A 14,623-nucleotide genomic window follows, 5' to 3' on the forward strand; every position below is an offset into this window, starting at 1 on the left:
TTCCTTTCACACATCAAAAAATTATCAGAATTATTGTCCTCATTATTTTTCAGTCTCTTCAATCCAACCAAGAATGAGCTCAAAAAAGTTGAATTATTTATATCCCTGGAGAGGATGAAAGCACCATAAGGACCGTTGGTTTTTATGGTTTCCTGCTTTTCTGTCACTGCACTACTGCACGTCTCATAAACGTCCAGAGATGAGTAATATCTGGTTATTTGTGCAGTGGTGCAGGTCAAACATACTGCGGTCTTTTTCCTCCAAACCGAATGAGATGCAAACGTCCAGGTTTGGATTAATTTTACGGCAGATGATGCAGAGCGTGCAGGCCGGACAGCGTTCACCCATAGCGGTCATCAATTTGGCATGCAACCTTTACTTCTTCAAAAAAATCCCCTTTAAGAAACCAGTAAATTTAGAAACAAGTGTCTTTAGAAGGTGTTCCAGATTTGAGGACGGCTACGTTGCTATCTGAGCGGCAGACACTGTGCACAGTTGTAAAGCCTCCAATGCAAACACACACTGTGCTCTTTTTTTTGGCTGTTCATTCATGTGTCCATAGCTGCTGCCAGATTAAACACATTACAACAAATTATGCATTCCCTGTATTACAGCAGCTTCTTCTGACTCCCTGTGATTTTCTTAACAATCTCTGATTCACATATCAGGTAACACGAGCAAACAAGACGCTGCCAACAGAAACAGCTCAGACTGAAGGACTCAGAGTTTTACAGAACCGGACTCTGAAGGTGTCAGAAGGTTTAAACTGAGCTGTCTCAGGTCAGAGATATACTCTGTGATATAAATATGCATGCATTGATAAAGTATGTTCCAAAGTTTTAGAATCAAAGCAAAGATAAACTGTTAACAGGACAAAGACACGTTCAGATAAAGAGTAGACTTACACGGGCCAGAAGAAGGTGGCCGCCTTCACGCCCTGTTTCTGTGCCGTGATCCAGATCTGAAAGACAAAAAGTGTGATCAGATAAAATCATGTCTGACTCAGTTTAAGAGGGAACAAGAGAGAGATAAAAACAAGGTCACGTCGTTCTGTACAGTACAGGACAGTGAGTGGGTGTATCATCGTGATTACTACTCGGTCTGATACAGAAGTCGTTCAGCGTGTTGGTCTCAGCTGTTTTGAAAGAAGCTGTTAGTCAGCTCTCCACCCCGGTTCAGAGTCATGTTTGGGTTTTTTAAGGAGGTAAATTATAGATAGGTGCAGGTTTGTTTACAGACAGAGGTCCTCTCAGCTGTGAGCGGTTTCTCAGGGATCCCCAGAACTGTTTTCTATCGTTCAGACTTTCATTTCACAATCTATTCCTGTTCAATCTATTCCTGTAAACAACTCTATCATCATCCTGTCAGCTGTCTAAGCTTTCTCTCTCTCTGTGTTTTTTTTTACTTTGTGTTATTTAAGTCCACCCCTATAGTAAAAAAACTATTTTCTAAAAAAACATTTTTCTAACGTGACGGTTCAGAAGATATTAAGATTCCGAGTTTTTGCCCAAATAAGGACATGACTGACGTGACTCCCGATCAGGAACACATAGCTATTGGCTAGGAGGCTCACACTACGTCACACTCTGCCTGGTTGAGATCAACTTTTCCAATATGGCTGCCGCCGTCGACTGGCTTCAAAACAGCTCTCAGGAACAGATGGGCGACGTCATGGATACTACGTCCATATTTTATACAGCCTATGGTTTTAATACGCAGCATGCGAGCTGTGGATGGTGTTGATTGGCGAACTTTATGTTTATGCACTGCTGAGTGACGGCTCGTGCTGACTTTGAAATAACAACAGAAATCTCATCTTTGCAGGGCACAGATATTAATAAATATAACTCAAAGTCTGTCTCCTGTTGACGCCTGTCCCAAATAAAGGCAGGGTGCTTTTACAGGGTGCATCAAATAGAAGCCTGGGCTACTAATAGAAGTTTTACAGTAGTTATTAAACCTGCACGGTAAATCACAATTCCACACCATTCTGTGAAAATTCAAAGTCAAAAATGAGAATTAATTTTACCATAGCATGAATTTCCTCTCATAATTCAGGCTTTTTAAATTTCAAAATTATGGCCATCTTATTTTTTTCCTTCATTTTATTTCAGGATTTATAACAAAATTTTAATTTTAATTTTCAAACTTACAATTAAGAACAACTTTTTCATATAACTACAAATTTTAGCCAATAGTTATGACTAAACTAAAATGTCCTAAATATCTCAAAACTTTCAACTTCCTTATCTTATTTTTATTTTGTCTGAAAACGTATTATTATCTTATATTTTTGTCTTTTTTTTATCTTATATTTAAAGCAAACAATCTCATAATTAAGACTTTAATTTCGTTTTTATGCCTAAATATTGGTCAATTGCAACTCTTCGTAGAACAATTATTATTAACTATCTCAAAAATTTGACTTTTTATAAATATTTTTTACTTTTTTTACTTGGCAGCAGTGTGCTAGTTTTTATTTATCTTATAAACAAAGATTATTAAAATAATAGAGATAATTCACAAGAACTGAAGCTTGATGATGACTTGGTTCCTATAAACACTCAAATTCAATCCTAATCCAGCAGATAGTGACATCAACTATCTGTTGGATCTGAATCCTGACTGTGGTTTGCTTCACATTAAAAGTCCTTCCTGTCTCTGTTGGCCTCTGATCTGTCAGATCTGAATTTCAGAACATATTGAAGCCAAACCCTAACTTCATCCATCATCAGAGCATAAAGAAAATATTTGTCAGTTCATAAACATCAGAGTGTTATTGAACTACAGATGATAAAGAGAAGAACAACAACAGATAAAAGAGAAGAAGAGCAGACGGGTCTTACCGGCTGTCCGCCCCACCAGCGATGATTCAGTTTCTCTCGACCTCTCAGGGTGAAGGTGGCTTCGAACGCCGGGTCATACATGGAGTTTCCAATGATGCCGTGAGACTCTGGGTAGAGACCCTGAGAGAGTACAAACTGAGATTAGCTGCATGTGCAAATTAAATCTGTTTATAAATAAATCATAGTCAGATATCTGCAGCTGGAGCTGCGGCTTGTTTTGCTCTTGCTTTTGCTCTCCATACTAACTGATTTTCTTGCAGACACCAAATCCTGCTTCCACGATTGATTCTACTCAGACTACCAACAGAAATCAAAACACTTTTCATACTTAACCTTGACCCCTTTGTGCAGATTTCACATTTAATAGAGATTAACCTGATCTTAACAAAGATCACTTCTTAAATCTTTAGTAATTTTCTTCCCTGAACCGAACAAAACAGAACTTTTACTTTGTTTTGAAAAAGGTAGCACTTTGGTAAGGTTTGGGTATTTAACCACTTGCTAAGGTCGGAAATAGATCATAATTTGGGCTTCAACAATAAACCCCTGATGTATTTTGGTCTCACAGGGAACACATCTTGACAATCACAGAGCTTGCAGAGGCTTGCCCTGCAGCATCCACCAAAACCACAATCATCCAAGTGAAAGACTGTTTTCAGAAAGTCCCCTGTATATTTAACCTCAACTGTACCTTTGCTTAAAGCTCATGGTCACAGACACCTTGAAGCCCTGAGAGAAAACTAACAAATGAAACACACAGCCACTTTCAGCATCTTGCTAACATGGCTTACCGTCGCCAGTGAGTAGAGGTTGGGGAAGGTCTTTGTGGGGTAAACGGGCCTCATGTACGGAGCGTGGGTTCCACATGTTCCTGGAAAGGAAAGCAGAGAAAAGGAGGCTCACAAATCAGCAAAGAGACGAGTAAGAAGATATTCAAACGTAATCCTTCTCCCAGATCTTACTCAGTTTCTCGATGTTGGGTATGACGGTGCTTCCTCTCTTCACGTACGACGCTCTGAATCCATCCACTGACAGCATGATGAGAGGTGGACGCACAAACCTGCACACACAACAGAGGAGAAGCAGCTTTCTGAAGTCAGCCTGCTATACTCAGGTGGAGTTTAGTTCTGCTTTACTGCTCCGATGTAAACATACCCTGCAGGACATTCAGCGGTCTTGATCTCCTCACACTCATCGTGTAGCCACGAAGAGTCGCCTTCAAGAACAGAACCAGAGGACAGAGATATTAGATGATGATGAAAACAGAGCAATCAAAGCTTTTGGTTAGTGTCGACTTTGTTGCCCCCTGTGGACAAACCTGTACCTGTTACATCTTTGCTGATTTTGCCTTTCCATGTGTAAGTCACATTCTCAAACAAAAAATCTCCTCCTGCTGTCTTTTCATGAAATGTATCACTAACTTTTAGGAATGCAACATCAATTTTGTAGTCCTGCAAAAACAAAGAAGTCTTGTCGGAGACTTGTGACGGTGAAAATGTACTTCTTCTGGGCAGAACGTGTGGTTACAGTTTCAGCCACAGAGGAACAGAGCAAAGAGAGGTGGCAACCACGTTTGCCCACCATCCTTTGCACTCTGTGTACCTTTTATCAGATGCATTTCTGGAAGTGTCTAAGGGATTTCGGAACATAGATGAATAAAATAAAAAGCAACACAAGAATTATTATTAAAAAATATCTACTTACAGCATCTGATTAAAATTTTGGATCCCTGTTTTAGCATGCTCTTGACAAAAAAAAAACCTGCAATGCATCACTTTTAAATAAGCTGTATTCACACATGCACAAAATCCTGCAAAAACGTCCAAAATTGTCACTTTGGCTGCATGTGTGAACGCAAAAAGCTGAATCTTTCAGCTCAACTTCTCCAGAATTCCACCTGCAAGACCCTGAGTAACATTTCTGCGTGAAGTAAGGCTGAGCAGATGTGAGTCTGCAGCAGGAAATATTCAGGAAAATTCATCACAAGCTTGCAACCGGTGTGAACATGGGAGAGTGACGCACAAAAAAAAAACCCCAGAGGTTGAAGAAGGAGAATCATTTTGAAGATGGGATGTCTGCACATTTGTCTGTTTGCATGAAGCAGTGACATAAATGCAAAAACGGTCATCATAACGTAGTTTTTCTGTTCCTTCTGACACAGAGAGCTTCACGCTGTAGGGACATGTGTAAGACAATTTCAGGGGCAGAACTCCTGGAAACTTCTATAAAATCTCAGGAGTCAAATTTGAAAGAGGTGTTCTGCCCTCTTTTCCTCTCAAGATTGAAGCACAAGGCTGATTATACATCCAGTATGTCCTAGAAAACCCTGATCTTGAACATTTACATTCATATATAGGACATGTAAAGCTACACACCTTTGCACAGCGTCTTGTAGTTGGTGCAGCAGTCTCCTCTGACCAAGCAGTCCTCAGAGCAGTGGCAGGCGTGTTGCTCATTTCGAGTCTCTCCACATCGATCTTTGCTGCACTCATATCCGCCCTCTATGTTCAAGATGACAGGAGAGACATTAATCCAAAGAATCAAAACAACCAGCAGGAAATAAAACCCTCCAACCCTTTGATTTATTCTTTACTGTAACGACATAACGATAAGAGCAGAAACCACGTTTGACTGTGCACCCTGAGAGCTGAGAACGAGCACGAGGCCAAGACTCATCATTCTCAGGGCACAGGGGGGATTACAGTGGCAGGATGGTGGTAAGCCAAAGACCACCAGGCTGAAGGAGAGAACATAAAAACAGACCACCAACACTGGAGGCAGCTCGGGCAACATGTTGACAGAGCAGCAGAGAGAGAGACACGGAGAGAAAGAGCAACAAACAGCATGAACTCAGGAGCCTGCTGAGGCTCGCAGCAAAGAGCGAGCGTATCAAAGACTCACCCCTGTAGCTTTAAACCTGCTACCACCACCTTTATGATTTACATTAGGGGTGATAATTGAGGTCGTTTTTTTCAGGGACGACACTGATACTGATTTTCAGTACTTCTGGAGACCGATACCGGATACGTGGAACTGATACGCAAAAATGTAAATCTTTGTGTCATAGTTAAGACTCAGATTTTCAATCATCTATCATCCAGGGTCTGGGAGGCAGACACCCACTCTACATTTAAGATTAGGCTTCAAACTTTCCTTTTGATAAAGCTTATAGTTAGAGCTGGCTCAGGCTTGGACCAGCTCTTAGTTATGCTGCTATAGGTTTAGACTGCCGGGGAACTGACAAACTCGGATCCTGTCTTTCCCTCTCTCTCCTCTGTCTGCCTGTCTCTTACTTTAAATCTTCCTGTCCCATTAAAGTTACTAACCATAGACCTTTCTGGAGTCCCCGAGTTCCCTTGTCTCGTAGGTTCCTCTGGATCTGTGCCGTAGACGGCCTGCTTCTGTCTCACCACTATCATCTCTCTCTCTTCATCTCACTCTATCACTCTCTCCAACACGGTCTCAGTAGATGTGTGTCTAACATGAGTCTGGTCCTGCTGGAGGTTCCTGCCTGGTAAAGGAAGTTTGTCCCTGCCACTGTAACTTGCTAAATGCTGCAAAGTGCTCTGCTCATGGTGGATTAAGATAAGATCAGACTGAGTCCTGTCTGTAAGTAAGTTTGATGTGTGTGTGTGTGTGTGTGGGTTTGTGTGTGTGTCTCTGCGCACTCTGCGCTCCATTCAGTGACGGTGCCGCTCTGTCACAATGGGACTGGATCTTATCCTGTCTTGATGTTGGGTCTTTGTTAATAATAGAACATAGAGTACGGTCTAGACCTGCTCTGTTTGGAAAGAGTCTGAGGATTACATTTGTTGGGGTTTTGCGCCATATAATTTATTTTTTAATTGATTGACAGTCTAGTTTTTAAAGTCCATCCATCCATTATCTTGACCGCTTATCCCATTAGGGGCCACGGGGGAGGCTAGTGCCTATCCCAGCTGGCTTCAGGCAGAAGGCGGGGTACACCCTGGACAGGTCGCCAGCCTATCAGTAGTTTTTAAAGTGTTTTTTTAAAAATAGGCCTAAACTACATCAAACAAGAAGGGATAGAAAAAGCGACCTATGAATAAAGGATAAGAGGATAACAGTAATGTACCTGTTCTGAGGCAGAGCTGATCAAAGTCGGAGCAGCAGCTGTTGTAGGTTTTACACAGGTTATCACAGCGACAGCTTGGAGGCTCCAACTCCGCCAGTTCAAAACACCTGTTCCTGCAGGAGCCGGAGGTTGGCACGTATGGAGATGTGGAGCGAGCTGAGGAGGAATCACACAGGTTCAGTTGGTTAATCTTGAACATTTGTATTCTTGACCCAGAGACAGTTTAAAACCAACAATGACGCCTGATGTGTTGTTCTTCTGCCCGCTCCTCAAAGCTGTTAGGAGTCTTCAGCTGGGCTGTGAGACAAGGGGTTGTTTCTATGTAGTTGATTTATTTTTATGAATTTGGTTGAAAGGCAGACATGTTTAACATTCTCTTTTTCTTTTTTTCTCTTTTTTCAGTCAGAAGTAATTATAACTGTGACAAAAGGTCTGTAAGCCAAACCCCAGCCTTTCTAAACTCTAAGCGCTCTCCAGGGACCCAGACTGGTAACCCTATCTCACTTCGGGGAGCCTCCTGTTTCCTGAAACACAGTGAAGCTTTGTCCTCACAGGATCCGAGGCACAGTGACCTGGTTTGGCTCCCAGCCTGCAGAGCGTGAACCCCCAGGTTTAACTGAAGACATCCTGGAGATCTGAGAGGGAGACGGCTTGAACTTACAGCTACGTTTCTAACAACACGCTCTCTGTCCACTCAGTCATGAAAACAAGCTCGCTCTCAGAGGATGCCAACCAGAGTTATTCAGCTTGAAATTCTGTGTGGACATGTGTGTTTTTGCATGTGCATATGTGCTCCAATGTGGATGAACTGAGGTGTAATACTTTCTACATTTCTACATTCTTTATGCTGCCCAGATTGTTGGCACGACAGTTTGGACTCAGTGCAAGGTACAACACTCCTCCAAATGAGACCTGATCTGATGCAGCGAGGACTACAGGTGAATAAAAACCTTAGGATGAGCACATATGGTGTCCTCTTGTCTCTATGAGTTTGAATCCTAACATTATCTCTGCTTATCAAACTCTTTTTAATCTTAAACCTTGAGTTAAAGGTGATAACAGCTCCTGTGAGGAGGATAACATTATGTCTGATGCTTCAATACGACTCATGAAACAAACGAGACCATCAGCAAGAAGCCGGATTATTTCATGCGCAAAGTTTAACATTTCTTACAAAAATGCTGACTTATAAGATCATGCTACATCCTCCTCACTTTGAACTGTCATGACCTGAATTAAAACTGGGTCAAAGGTCATGAACTACATCTGAGTGTTTAAGGAGAAGAGCCTTACTGACCAAACAACTTTATAAAAACATTTGATTTAGGCGATCATTGCAGCAGAAGGGTGTGAAATTGTGATTTACCGTGCAGGTTTGATAACTACCGTAAAACTTCTATTAGTAGCCCAGGCTTCTATTTGATGCACCCTCTAAAAGCACCCTGCTTTTATTTGGGACAGGCATCAACAGAAGACAGGCTTTGAGTTATATATATATATTTTTTTTTTTTCCCTGCAAAGATGATCTTTCTGTTGTTATTTATTCAAAGTCCGTACGAGCCGTAAAGTCCCCCTTGTCACTCCCCGGGGCTTTAACTTCTTCAGCTTCCAACTCAAAGGAGACTGTGACGACAATCAAAGACATCCAAAGCTTGCACGCTGTGGATTCACTTGTAGAAATGCTCCAGCTGATTGTTAACCCTCCTCCCCCTGCCACTCTGTAATCAGCTTTTCACTGTTTTCCTCCTGCTGCTTTTTATCGTGCAAACTTGTCAGCATGATGGCATTCAGGTCTTCCTGTCACTTTGGTGATAAGTAAACCAGTGACTTCCAGAATAACAGTAATATAAACAGGCTTCTAACTGAGGCATGCCTTTATTTGTTAAAACCTACAGCCACACTAGGCTACCAAAAGAGACCCTGCCTTTAATTGGGGTGCAATCTTATTGGAAGTTTAAAGGTACAATCAGAGTCTTCTCCTTAAAATTTCTAGGACTTTCTCGGGTGATGGGAAGGGGAATCTTGAGATGAGTCCTGTGAGGCAGAACGTGACAACAAAAGAATGCTGGGAAAGCCACAGTGTGATGTTTACAACGTGAAGGTGGAAGAAACTTAGAAGACCTACGCTGTGACGACTTCATAAATATGAGAAAAACATTTAAACGTAGATGTGCAGACATCTATGCTGTTCTTCTCGTCTTGTAAATGATTCTCCTTCTTCCACCTAGGCCGCTCCTCTGGGTTTGCACCAGTCACGTTATATAAATGTCGTCACCACTGTCCTCCTGCTCACGAAGAAGTTTCCTGAACAATTGTTGATGCATTTTTACGTCACAAATCACCCCAACTTCTCTTGAGTTTATTGTATATGTGACAGCTTATGATTACCTGTTGGAAAGATTGATTACTTATTACCATTAAGCTAGTTCAGCTGCAGAGATCAGAAGCTATAATTTTCTTGCAAATTGACCCTTAATTTTTGTAATGCTAAAATATTTAGCTAAGAAAGTCCAGAAAACACTGCGTCCATCTCTCGTTGCCTCGACAGTCTGCAGCACAGAGGAGAAAACTGCTTCCAGACAGGTTTGGGAGTCTGGAGCAGAAGTGAGCTCCACTGCTCTCCTCATTTTGGCTCAAAGCAGCGCAACACAAACACACTCTCTCTCCTCGGGAGAAAAAAACACTCCTGCTGCCCAATCACAGCCTCGCAGGGTCACAGTGATCCGTTGTAACCCCCCTCCTCACAAACACCACACACTCTCTGCACGCTCATTTCGTATGCGCTGGCATACACTTCTTATAGAAAATAACCAGCAAACAAACTGAGCAGAGGAATTCCAGTGTGGAAAGTTCGTCCTCATCTAATTGCATGTCTCTCGTGTTTGGATGAGTGATCCTGGGGAACGCTGAGGTGGACGTGTATCAGTCTGACTGACGTTGGGTGACTGATTACACTTGAACCTCTCGTGGAGTTCAGGATTTGCTCGGTCTAGAAGCTGTTTTCTGCGTGTGTCTTGGCTCTGCCTGCAGTTTTAGGCATGCCCTACCCACACTTGGCCAAGATCCGTGAATGCAGGTCCAAAATACACACACACACACATCGCCTGTCTGAGCCACTTGGCAACTAAATGAAAGTGTGTGACTTCTTCTGCTTTGCTTTCACGAGTGTTTTTAATTTGTGTTAAACGCAGCCTTTAGAACCTTTAACTGCAGCTCAATGCACCTTGTTTTATTCTCTTTCTTTCTTAACTTAAAAAAGACATAAACACAACCATCCCGCCTCTATTTTAATATTGAAGTGGACCCCATCTTGTGTAATTTGGAGTCAAAATATGCATAGGACTATATTTGGACCAAGAGTGGAGTAAGGGGTTGGCAAACATGGACGCTGTATTCACACAACTCTTGAAAACCCGACATTTTCAGGATGGGATGCATGTTGGACGCAAACATTGAACATTTTCTACCTGACTTTTTCCTGCAACCTGCTAGCAAAATATCTGCAAGACGTTTGGGTGACCTGATGAGTGAATACAGCAGGAAGTATGCAGGGAAATATGCAGCTAGAGAACGAGCGGGCAGGGTGGTGACATTTATATCATGCAACCAGCGTGATCTTGAAAGAGCGACCCGGTGCAGGAGGGATATAAAATCTGAGGTTGAAGGAGAATAACTTTCAGGATGAGAACAGCAAAGATGTCTGCACATGCATCCGTTCAAACACAGCATAACTGTCATCATGGAAACATTACATTGTGGTTTCAACAGCTTACTTTAAATGTTGCATCCTGCCTGCCAAGACATCAAAAACAGAAGGTTTGGTCCGACAGGGAAGACTAACTTTTGGAAAAGCTAGAAACTTCAAGAACTTTTCAGGAGTGCATGTTTGAAGAAGTTTAAGATAAAAGCGGATTCTTGTAAGATCTTGGTGGACAAAGTGAGTTCATCATCCATGATAGCTGTGATGCAAAAAATTTTACGACTAAATCAGAAAACATGGACGGACTACTCCTCAACCAAAAGCTGAGCAGCTGAGCAGGATTATTTCCAGGTCCGTGTGGTGACAGCTTGTCAATCCCACCTCGCCCTAAAGTATGCCCTGCTTTTTATTTACATGACTTTAAACTGACCATGATATACAAAATGAACTTTAATTTAAGCATTGAGATCATAAAGTCGTTGAGGAAACATTAACAGAGGTTATAAATTAAGGGGAATATGGACGGTGCACCTCCGTCTCCTTTCAAAAACAGCCAGAGGAACTCTTTGTGATATTTTGCAAGCAGTCAGCAAAGGGAGCTCTAAACATTTTAGCTTCACTTTTTGGGAGCTACCACATGGTCCATCTATTTACAAAGTTTGGTGACAGGGAGGGACACTTTTCAAAGACTTCTAAAGACTGGAGACACGTCATACGGTTCATTTTTTCCACATCAGTCTGAGAGGAGTTGTGGTAAAGTCTGGGTCCAACATAAATGATTCCTCTTGTTGGTTAATTCTTATTTGATCATTTTTTCCGTCACCAAGTAAGAAAGTTAGACTGAAATGTCCAACAGAGTTGAATGTGATGACTTCAAGTTGCATGTTTTGTGTTAAGATCACTGATTCACTATTTCAAAAAGCTTAGTACTGTCACTTTCATACTTCCCGGGTGTTTTTAGGTCACGTTTAGGTGGAGAACAACATCCTGACGGAGGCAGAGATTCAGCCTCTCCTCAGATGTGTGTGTGCTTGCCTGGTCTGGTCAGGCAGTTCAAAGATGTTCCGTGTTTACCGGTAATGAGACAGGAGTACTCACAGTCTGTCCTGGATGAGGTCCCGTCCTCTCCTGAGCGTCTGGGCCGGTCATAGACGAACCCCGAACACACCTTAGTGCCACACAGGACTGAGAGGATCCAAACAAACTGAGGAGAAACAACACAACAGTTACATTTAAAACAGACATTTTTGTTGCTTTAAAGTTTGATGTTATTCTTGGACTTAATAAATAATCAGAAGTCCAAACTGTCAAAGCCTAACTTCATATTTTCAATGTTTAAAAGCTTCAACCACAAATGTGAAACCTTAAGACCCCTTCTTTTACTGCAAATGGTCAAACAAAGGTCACACTGATGCATTGTCAGTAACCTGTAGACTGATGCTCCGCTCAGAAGTGAAAAGAGCAGCTGCGCATGACAATCGAATCTTTAACCACTTGGAAATGACAGACTAATCGACAATTGTCCTGCTAATTCTCAACAGTAGGGGGGAAGGAGGGAAGAAGTGGGGGTAGTATTCGGGGAAAGGGATAACAAAAACCGCAAACTACAAAAATACAGTTTTAAACGCTCATTTACGCACAGCTTTACGCACAGCCATGACTGTACCGTTGAGTGAAAAAACAGTTCGAACAAGGCATGGACTCTTACCGTACCAGTTTGTGCAGCAACATGTTCCTCCCTCGGACTGTGTGTACTCCTGTGCTGCTGTAGGTTGGAGAGTGAGTGATGCTGACTCCGAAAGCAGAGGACCACCGGAGAGGAGGACCGTTGAAGAGAACAAGAGGAAGAGGGGGAGGTGGCTGGAAGGTGCGGGACGGACTTTATAGGGTTGGGTTAGAGGAAGGGTTTTCTGTCAGTGAGAGCCAAACTGATGCAGGGGGGTGGGACTCAAAACTTATATGACTTTGAGTTAGCTCGTTTCAAATATGTAGACCTGTGATACTTTCTATACGTGGAAGAAGCGCTTTTGTCAGCTTAACTTGAAGCACCGCGGGTCATTCAAGGATAAAGAGTCGCTTATGAAACATGTAAACGCACTCACTGATGACAGCGGGTCGGTGTCGCTGTCTTGCTTTCATCCCCACATCCTAAACCAGGTCGCTTTGAAAACGACGCACCTGATTCGCATCTTTCATTCGGCTGCTTTAGAAACCAGGTCCTGATCTAAACCCACAATACAGACTTGTCAGATCTAGATTAGATCATCCTAGAGCAGGCATGTCTAAAGCATGGCCCGGGGGCCCATTGCGGCCCAAGGTCAATTTATTTATGGCCCCAAGCTTCCATCTTAAAATGTGTTATTTATAGCAAAGAAATTAATCACATTCTGAATCATCTGTACATTTGCAGTTTCTTTCAAGCGAACAAACAAAACTAAAGTCAATCCAGAAACGTCTCAAAAAGCTTCATATGGACCACCTGTCTAAAGCCAAAGCACTGGAAATTCTGCAAGATGACAATGAAGAGGAAACACAAGAACTCTTAAAGTTGACAGGTTTTCAAATTAATGTTTTTATCATGATGTGAAAATGTTCTTTATGAACACTAAGAGTTCAGAAGACACAAAAGAGGACACAAGACAAGACCAAAATTATGAAATTGTGCAGAAAAGGGAAAAATTTGGTGCAGAAAACATTTTCAGAATGTAGGAAAATAATTATTTTGTTTTTGAAATGTCATCTGCTGGTCAGAAAAGTCTTAAAAACAACATAAGAAGAAGCGTGATGAAATCCAGATCGTGATCCTGCCATAGGAAAATAATGAGACAATATTTTTTCCCACATTGCCTGACCCTAATGAAAAACATTTTCCTCCAGAAGAAGATAACGTTTGCTAATGTTGGCTTGTGGAGAACTGAGGACTTCCTAGTTACTGTTTTATTGACAACAAATTAAAATAATTGTTATTAAATAGATATTTCATAACGTTTAGGATTCCAAAGTCTCAGTAGGAGTCACTGGCCCTGAGGTATTCTGAAACCACATCATATGTGGCCCTCTTTGAAAAAAGTTTGGACATGCCTGTCCTAGAGACTCTACACTCTTAAAACACAGTTTCATACATGTGAAACTTTTATTTTATTTGCTGAAATGCAATAAAACGAGATCTACAGTTTTTCTTTTCACCATTAGTCCCCCATTGGACCAGGTCCTGATTTAGAACCACTGTACCATGACTAATTTGTTGCAGTCAGATCTATTTTTTTTGTATTTTAAATAAAATAGAGGTTTCAAAAATCAAAAATTGTGTTTTAAAAAGGCTCTGGGATGGTTTAGTCCACCAGATCTGAATAGTCCAAGTAAAGTATTTCTGGAGGAGATGGAGGCGTGGTGCTCAGGTTTTCATCTACAAAATACAGTTTTGGTGAACATGAGGTCTATCAGAAAAGTGAGATTATGTGGAATCAGATGATGTGCTCATGAATGACTCTGATTTCTGTATTAAAGACGGTCCTGAGTCTGAATTAGCATCAGGTTCTCATCACTTTGAGGTATTCTACAGATGTCTGTGGTGGCTCTGTCACCCATCAGAAACATACACATGGTAGATTTAGGTTTAAAGAAGAAAACACTATGATAAAGGTTGGATTAAGGGAAGCCACGACCACATTAGGACCACAAATCCTGTTCTCTTGGACACAGATTGTCATGGAATGACTCAAAGGGTTTTTTTTGGTCTGGGAAAATATGAAGGGATGATTTCGTGCAATTTATTTAAACAATGGGGCAATCGAAGAATCTTAAACAGAAATCAAAATGCCAAAAAATGTAAGCCAAGTGTCCTCGGATTACTTTTATTTTCGGTTCCTTTACTATGAAGGTTTTTCGACTCACCTGAGAATGATGGCTCCTAACCTTAAGGAAGACTGCTCTTTCTTTCTTTCTTTTGAAACAGGACACATTTTAGTCTCTCAAACCATG

General features: G+C 41.6%; 1 protein-coding gene across 1 annotated transcript in view; it reads right to left on the reverse strand.

Annotated features, from left to right (window-relative positions):
- Positions 1-12,472, reverse strand: part of enpp2 (ectonucleotide pyrophosphatase/phosphodiesterase 2) — a 30,257-nt gene extending 17,785 nt beyond the window's left edge. Inside the window, exons 1-9 of the mRNA XM_034697040.1 lie at positions 12,356-12,472; positions 11,741-11,846; positions 6,943-7,098; positions 5,222-5,347; positions 4,002-4,062; positions 3,809-3,906; positions 3,638-3,717; positions 2,847-2,966; positions 906-961 (exon numbers count right to left, since the gene is read on the reverse strand). Coding sequence (XP_034552931.1) covers positions 906-961; positions 2,847-2,966; positions 3,638-3,717; positions 3,809-3,906; positions 4,002-4,062; positions 5,222-5,347; positions 6,943-7,098; positions 11,741-11,846; positions 12,356-12,373 — 821 coding nt within the window. The 5' untranslated portion in view covers positions 12,374-12,472. The remainder of the gene's footprint in view (positions 1-905; positions 962-2,846; positions 2,967-3,637; positions 3,718-3,808; positions 3,907-4,001; positions 4,063-5,221; positions 5,348-6,942; positions 7,099-11,740; positions 11,847-12,355) is intronic.
- Positions 12,473-14,623: the final 2,151 nt, after the last annotated feature.

The sequence above is a fragment of the Notolabrus celidotus genome, chromosome 12 (assembly GCF_009762535.1).
Source record: "Notolabrus celidotus isolate fNotCel1 chromosome 12, fNotCel1.pri, whole genome shotgun sequence".
NCBI lineage: Eukaryota > Metazoa > Chordata > Actinopteri > Labriformes > Labridae > Notolabrus > Notolabrus celidotus.